This window comes from Poecilia reticulata, linkage group LG16 (assembly GCF_000633615.1).
Source record: "Poecilia reticulata strain Guanapo linkage group LG16, Guppy_female_1.0+MT, whole genome shotgun sequence".
Lineage (NCBI taxonomy): Eukaryota > Metazoa > Chordata > Actinopteri > Cyprinodontiformes > Poeciliidae > Poecilia > Poecilia reticulata.
Genome location: NC_024346.1, coordinates 28,867,513 through 28,875,445, shown reverse-complemented (window position 1 = coordinate 28,875,445; position 7,933 = coordinate 28,867,513). Strand labels below are relative to the sequence as shown.

Below are 7,933 nucleotides of genomic sequence, written 5' to 3'. Positions count from 1 at the left end.
GAAACCTTCCACATCAACGCCGCTTGGCACACTGATTGAGAAGGCGTGGTTGAACAAATAACTAGCGGCAGAATCGTGTACTACAAAAACAGCAGCGTCATTCTGGAAACTTTCGGGTACCCCTTCGTGTGTGTGTGTGTATATATAATTTGTTTATTTATTTATTTATATATATTATTTTTATTAAAGAATAATAATAAAGAATAATACTCCTGATTATGTGGTTATTAATAATAACCACATAATCAGGTCACATATAAATGGACCCGGTTTCACCCAGAGGGTAGATTTCATTCCCTGTGTCAGATGCAAATAGGCACCCAGCTCTTTGGAGCAAAGATCAATGAGATTGGCCAGCTCATCTTTTCATCTGTTTGGCTTTAAGCTCAACGTTATACCTGATCTGCTTTGTATCTACATTGTAAACTGTGAACCTCAAATACAGGTCATGTCAGCCTGATATGGCAACATAAAATAACACCCCATAAAAATCAATTATAGGCTTCAGATATTTGGTACTTGTCAACATTTGCACAGGAATCTTTTAGGTTTTGATTTTGATTATCTTTTCTTATTGAAAAGATCTTTACAGCTGTCCTCACAGAGGTCTGTCACAAGAATGGCCCACATTACACCACTCAACCCTGCACCGTCAGCAACACGTACACAATGAGTTTGGAAGCGTTGCACTGCATCAACCACTTCCTATGTTCAAGGGCCTTTTAAACAGCCTCTCACTTAAAAAGACACACAGTATGCAGCTACAAACAGAACCATCAAGTGACAGGGACAAAGCTTCAGCAGCCATTTTCTTGATTTTCTTAAGAACTGAAGAAAAAAAATTATCTGTAAGTCCTTGAATTTGTAATAATTTATACAAATCATTATTCAAGGACTTACTGATTTTTCTGCTAAATAATGGAAATACCTTTTGGTAAGAGCAAGGTCTTCATGGCAAGGGGAGACTGCGGAGATTAATCTTTTCTGGAGCAAATGTTCTTACTTTTGTATTGCTTCACTAATATTAAGCTTAAACGACATTATGATTCATTATAATGATTTTTAACGAACCAGATTTTTTGTTGTCCACGCACACGGCGACGCGACGGTGTTACATTTTTTAACTACAAAAAACATTTAACAGGGTTGTAGTGACAATGTAAATGTGGAGTTTGTCAAAAATTTGTTCTTTGATTTTATTTATTTATATGTTTCTTTAGACCAGTGGCTCTTAACCTTTTTTGAGGTACCGAACCCCACAGTTTCATATGCGCATTCACCGAACCCTTCTTGTCCGCTCCCCCCCTCTCCCCATCCCGGCCGACACACAAAATACTTTGCAGTATTCTGATGTGGTAATGTAATTATATTAGCTGTGTTACCACCCCCACGCCACTAGAGGCAGTAGCAACCCCGAAAAGATGCGACTAAGGAGCAGATTTAGACTGTAGAATTTGGTCAAAACGGTGATGCTGAGAGTGGAACTCCTTCAATCAGGGCTCCTCCGCAGCTCTGATTGGCTAAGCAATGTAACGTGATCCTCTGATTGGCTAAGCAATGTAACGTGATCCTCTGATTGGCTAAGCAATGTAACGTGATCCTCTGATTGGCTAAGCAATGTAACGTGATCCTCTGATTGGCTAAGCAATGTAACGTGATCCTCTGGAGCAAGTGATGGCAAAGCGGGGCGTCATCACGACTTTACACAAGTGTGTCTTTACCTCCGCGGCAGAGGCTCCGCCGAACCCCTGAGACCGACTCACCGAACCCCTGGGGTTCGATCGAACCCAGGTTAAGAACCACTGCTTTAGACATTTATGGTGTTTTAAGTTGTGTTATGCTGCTCTTGGCAGTGGGTGGTTACCATAGTAACTGGTAACTGACAGCTCGTCCTCTGTTTGTGTTGATGTCTGGTATGTGTTAGAATAGGCTCGGCGTTTTCTTTACAAATATTATATTTTACAGTATATTTTGGACAAATGTGATAGTGTGCAGTGTTTCTTAAGTAAACTTGCTATGTTTTTTGTGTATATTTTAAAATGTTATCACTGTTAATGTTGCTCATCACTCACACATAGCTTCGTTCATTATGTTGTCATTTATATCTTAAATTTGAACATTATTTATGGTTGAGAACAAGTTGAACTTAGAAAATAAAAAGAAGAGAATCAAGACAATATTTAGTGCAACATATAAATAAGAGGGCAGTATGAAGATGGGGATAAAAGTTAACTTAGTGCTTAACTAAGTTAAGCACTAAGTTCAAATCAAATTTGAACTGGTTTAATCACTTACACTTATTATTCTTGCAACATTAAGGTCTATTTATATTTCTAATGGGGTAAATATTTGATTTAAACAACTTTCTAAATAACATAAATCGGCTTTCAACTGATTTTTGGTTGGTAAATTAAATGTTAAACAATTGAAACATAACTTAATAAATATTAGACTGAAAGGTGATTACAAAAATACAAAAATATTATAAAAAACCAAACCTGCAGCGAAAGAGGGTTAGCAGTCAGGTGAACTAGATGTTGGGGATGTGATGAGAAAATGTTAGTTTCAGTTGTTGACTTTACTTACTTGCTTAAGTAAGTAAGTAAGTAAGTAAGTTAGAGGAGTTCACAAGTCAAAATGACTTGTGAACTCCTCTAACTACAGTTCACTGAACAGAAAAAAATTGTACAGAATTTAGAAAACAGGACCTCGACTGTGATGCAAAACCCCCCAAGAATTTTCAACATAATGTTGATTTGTATTGATAAAATGTATTTTTAACTGTTTCTTGGACAAGACAAGAAATGGTATAGATGACACAACATATGATTAATTCTTACACTCAGAATGATTGAACTGATGCCTAAGAACTTTAGGATTGCTAAACACAGGCCTCTGGCCTGAAAGATGACATCATATATTGGGAAAGGTGATTATACAGACACATGGAAAACCATCAGAGTCGGTAAACTTTCCAGAATCAGTCTAAAGAGGAAGGAAGCGGAGTTGTCATCGAATAAATCCGTTTCATTTCTGCTTCCAGGTTTATGGCGACCGTAGATCATAGTCATCGTCAAGGCCAGCGGAGGGCCTAGAGCCGCCCTGCCTCCTCCCACCATGGCCAGCAGGAGTCCCTCCTTTCACCTGGAAGCCAGGGATCTGTCACCAGTGATGGCTGCCGCCGGTCCCCCGAGTAGCCAGGATGTGTTCTGCAAGCTGTGCCTCAGCCTGCAGCCGCTCGCAGCCATCAGGGAGCTGGAGGGCTGCAAGTGCATGTTCTGCACAGCGGTAAGCAGTGGCGATGTCATGTCCGACTTCAGGGCAGACGCTGATCTGAGGAAGGGATTCTAGGATTCACAGCGCACAAGCTTCTGGAGAGGAGTTTACAAACATTTTTAATAATTGCCATACTGGCTTTGCTTCTTTCGTGATGCATTTGAACCAACTTCTATTAATTTGAAAAGAGAATCTGGTGCACTTGTTTGAATTTATTGTGGATTTCCCAGAATACACAAAAGGTTAAAACTAAACTGCAACGGTAAGTTGTTTCTCCGCCGTCAGCACATTTAGCAGCGCGTGCCAGAGTTTGATTGACAGCGCTAAGACCCTCCTCCTGGCTCTGATTGGTTGTTTTTGGTCAGGAATGGGGCATTTCTTCAGACAGCAGTAGCAGCTCAGAGAGGAGGTGCAGAAGATTGATCTTGTCACAGATGATCTGTCTCGTAACCCACTGTTACGACATAGTGACGGTTTTAACAAATATGGAAAGAAAAAACTTATTTCTGTAAAAGTTACATACTGAAGCTTTAAGTTCCAGAAAAACCACACACTTTCTGTTTCCAATAGCAATCTATCAGCACAGTCGAGGCAGCACATCCAAAACACTCTTCTTCTGAAAAAAACTGGGGTTCCTTTAAATTCTTTAACTTTCAACATGATCCATGCAGTAGAGTTGAGTTTGAAGCTTTAACACAGTTGTGTATGTCAATATAACTGGCTTTGGAATAGAGGAAGCAGATTACACATGAAGTTTCTAAACCTGACCCAGACCTTTATCTGCTGTGTTTGTCGTCACTGAAGCTGTGTGTTTTCAGTTCACCTTGACAAAGAACTGTTTAAATGCATCACTAAAGAATCACAAATGAATTTGACGTCAGTGCTTATACTGTAGAAACCAGAAGTTCACATTCACACAATAAAATGAAACGTCTACCTTTTTTTTCCTCATTGTCTGAAATTAAATTAGACCAAACCTCTCTTGTTTTAGATCAGTTCGAATTACTGGTACTGAAATTATTTCTGTTTGCTCAATGTCTCACAATGAAAGAAATAATATGTCAGACAATTATTCCTTTAAAGTCAGAAGGAGAAGCCCAGATGATGATGTCACAGCTTTAGAAACGCCTGATAGGTTAACCGACTCGTTTGAGTTAACTGCATGTGTTTTTGTTTGGCGTATGAAAACTTCTGGCTTCAGCAGTAAGTGTGCGTAAACTCCTGAAGAGCAACATAAATAGAACAGGGTGTTATTACTGCATACAATTTCAGAGCGCTCTTGTTTTGCTGCAGTGTTGGCAGCGACGGTGTTCCAAAAGCGATCCAAAACAAGCGCGCTCGGTGATTATTTTTACGCATTTTCTGCTCCCTAAAATAGAGCCGTTTATTGGCACGTATCAGGCGTTTCCAATTTGGTGAGATGAAGGTTCTGGCACTCCCTCGCCTTTTTTATTCCATTTAACTTGTCCGTGGAATTTTTCAGATTTCTCCCAGCTGCTGACTGTGTTCATTGGCTTCAAGTCATCGGCAGAGTTTCGCTTTCACACTTGTTATGAGATCAGTAGCGCTATCTTTAGAAGACAGAGCTGTAATATTTATGAGTGGAGGCCAGACGTTGGCGTCCCATCTGTTCCAAACCGAGTGGATTCCCGTCAGAGGGAGGCAGGTGCTAATCTCTGTCCCAGCTCCCCGGCTTCGGACGCACAAGGTCGCAGAAACCAAAAACAACGCCTACATATAGCGTTGTTCTAAGAAGGGAGAAAAATGAAATGGAGCCGGTACAGTCAGATTATCTGTGCTGTGTAAATCACCAATACCCTGAGCCCTCTGCTGTCAGATAGTAGAAGGCTGGTGTTGGTCCCACACCGTTTAGCAACTCATGTCAAAGACTTTTTTCTTCTTCTTCTGTTCCTCAAACTGAATTTGTATTTGTGCAATCTTTGTGTATTTCCTCATTCCTTTCTAGAATTCACAGTTGAGGCAACATGTGACTTTTGACATGTGGACGCTAAAAACGCTTTTGTTAGACTTACAAACTTTCACAACACTTCATTTCCTTGACTGCTTCCTTTGTATTTCTAGATGATGTGCTGTTATTTTATTTTGATGCAATAATGACTTTTTTGTTTTTCAAAAGGCGTGGCATTTGTGAGTCTTCTGCAGTGCATAACACCAATAAATTGGCCCAGATTTCCTTAATTTTGGACATGTGAAACCAATGTTATCCACCAATCTTATCTACCTTCGCAAAGGTCTGAGAATCAGCCACTGTCCCGTTTTGCTCTGCCGATGGACCAGCCCACCTGGTCATGTAAACACTAGTCAGCCCTCTGTTGACAACTTAGTGACTTTGATCCTTTTCACACGTTTTCTGGTCCTTAAAAGATCTTAAATTAATTTATCTGAAATTTAGGCCTTTGAATCTCTTACATTACTTTTAAAGTAAGTTGGCCTTTAAAATGTTAATCACAGGTTTTAAATTTAGTCTTGACAAAACTATTTTTTTGTATATTTTTTCTGTCAGGCAAAAGATTTTGTCTGACAGCATTCTCTGACTCAAGAGGGTTGAGGCCATAGACATTATAATTAAACAATAAACAAATGCATTGTGTCTATGGTTGAGGCTACCTGGAACTCAATGCTAACATGCGCTCGCTAGCTAGCTGACAAAGTATCTTTTTTGCGTTTGCCGTGGGTAAGTGCAAATTTATCTCTGCATCCAATGACGGACGATGTGGAGGTTCAGGTCTTAAATTCCATTCATAATGATTTTAAATGGTCTTAAATTGGACTTTATGAAACCTATAGAAACCCTGGGAAATGTTTTGTTGCGTTCATATTTTGTTATTTTCTCTGACAATGCTGCAGTTTTTAAAGACCATAGCACCAACTTGTGACATGGTGAGAGAATTACACAATTTTGACATCTCTACTGTTTCTGTGTAAATGGAGATTGTAATTAGAACATTGGTATGTAAATATGTTAACAGAAACGACGTTCAATGGATTGCTGTCCTTTAAACAGGGTCATTGTTGCTATATTTAGCTACTTTTTAGACAAAAAATAAATAGTCATAGACCAAAGTCAAAATCAGCAGGTCAGGGTTTTTAAAGATCAGTGATCTGTCAGAAAACTGCAATTGTTGCTCCAAAACATAATAAATCTCACTTTGCTACACTTTCTGTACCCTCCAGTGTTTGCAACAGTACGTCCAGTTGGCCGTGATGGAGGGTGGGGGCGCTCCAATCACCTGTCCGGATATGGCCTGCCCAATAACCGGAGCGCTGCTCGACTCAGAGGTACAGTATGCCCTGTAAACTGAGAATGTCTCACATGAAGAACCAAACTAAGACAGTTGTGCCACAGAGACGGCTGTGTGGATCGGACTCTAGGGTCCCTTGAAATTTGCTTTCCCTAACCAGGAAGAATGCTACGCTGAACATATTTTATTAATTTAAATGTATACCATCTTACATGTTTGAATACAAAACATGTTTGTCTGTAAAAAGCAGGTAGTCATCATTTTGGGTTTCGGGTTTTTCTTTCCTTTTTTAATCATGGGACATTTCCAGATTTGTTGTCTTGCAACCACACTTCTTAAGAAACCAGAAGTTGCTAAATTTTACCAGATATTTAGCTTTATCCTGTTTAGCTTTACACTTACAAACTGGGGAAATAAACTACTCTAATTTTGCACAGTGCTTATTGCCTTTGTTGTACATCAGCTTGCAAAACTTTTTTCCTTTTCATTTCTTATTAAATGTCTCTTGTGTGGCTCTCAAAATTGTTGCCTGAATGGTGAGAGGAGAGAACATTAGCTTGTAGAAATCTGCTTCTACAGTTGGAGAAAGAGAAAAAAAAAACAATAGCAACAAGCAGCATATTCATATGTTATGACCAATATAACATCACTGAAAAATACACAGAATAAGTTAATACAAAGTGCTTTTAGTGGCAAATGCAGCCCAACACAGAAGGGTTCTGAAAAACACCTGGATCTAAACACCTGTGTGTTGTGTGTGTGTGTGTGTGTGTGTGTTGTGTGTGTTTCTCTGGTATGTGTGGTCTTCATGCCATCAAACATGGGTCTGACTTTGGTCGCTCTCTCTCTCTGATTGCAGATTGCCAGCTTAGCAGCTCCGTACCAGGTGGAGCTGTATCAGCGCCTGAAGTTTGAGAGAGGTGAGCACTTGTCACAACCTGGATGCTTCTAGAAACCTGAAGTCACATTAGAACTTCATTATTACTACTGCACAGTGTGCTTTTCTTTTTTCTTCTTCTTTTTTTAAAGAAATAACTTTATTATCCGGAGTTGCACTGAAATGCCAGAACATAAACATGCTGTCATTTTAACATTTTATTTCATCTTTGTGCAGTTTTGCATTGATAGGTATTTTCCTAGAACCTACATAAAAGAACCACAGACAACGTATATGAATTTATGACTAAACTTCTGCAAGCAAAAGGAGAAGACTCTGTCAACTGCTTCTCAGAGCTGTTCACAGAGCGTTCTGCTTCTCTTTGGATACAGCTTGTCTTTTATTCTCAAACTTCAAAGAGGGAGGATAGGCAAGATAGACAGCAGAGGAAAAACAGCAAAGGTCGTAAAACATTTTACCTAAACAAAGCAAAGGTCGTAAAACAATTTAACATCTG

At 39.4% G+C, this 7,933-nt stretch overlaps 1 protein-coding gene across 1 annotated transcript in view; it reads left to right on the top strand.

Annotated features, from left to right (window-relative positions):
- Positions 1-7,933, top strand: part of rnf144b (ring finger protein 144B) — a 30,023-nt gene that overhangs the window by 6,019 nt on the left and 16,071 nt on the right. The window contains exons 2-4 of the mRNA XM_008431794.2: positions 3,044-3,288; positions 6,472-6,576; positions 7,399-7,459. Of these exons, the coding sequence (XP_008430016.1) occupies positions 3,118-3,288; positions 6,472-6,576; positions 7,399-7,459 (337 nt within the window). The 5' untranslated portion in view covers positions 3,044-3,117. The remainder of the gene's footprint in view (positions 1-3,043; positions 3,289-6,471; positions 6,577-7,398; positions 7,460-7,933) is intronic.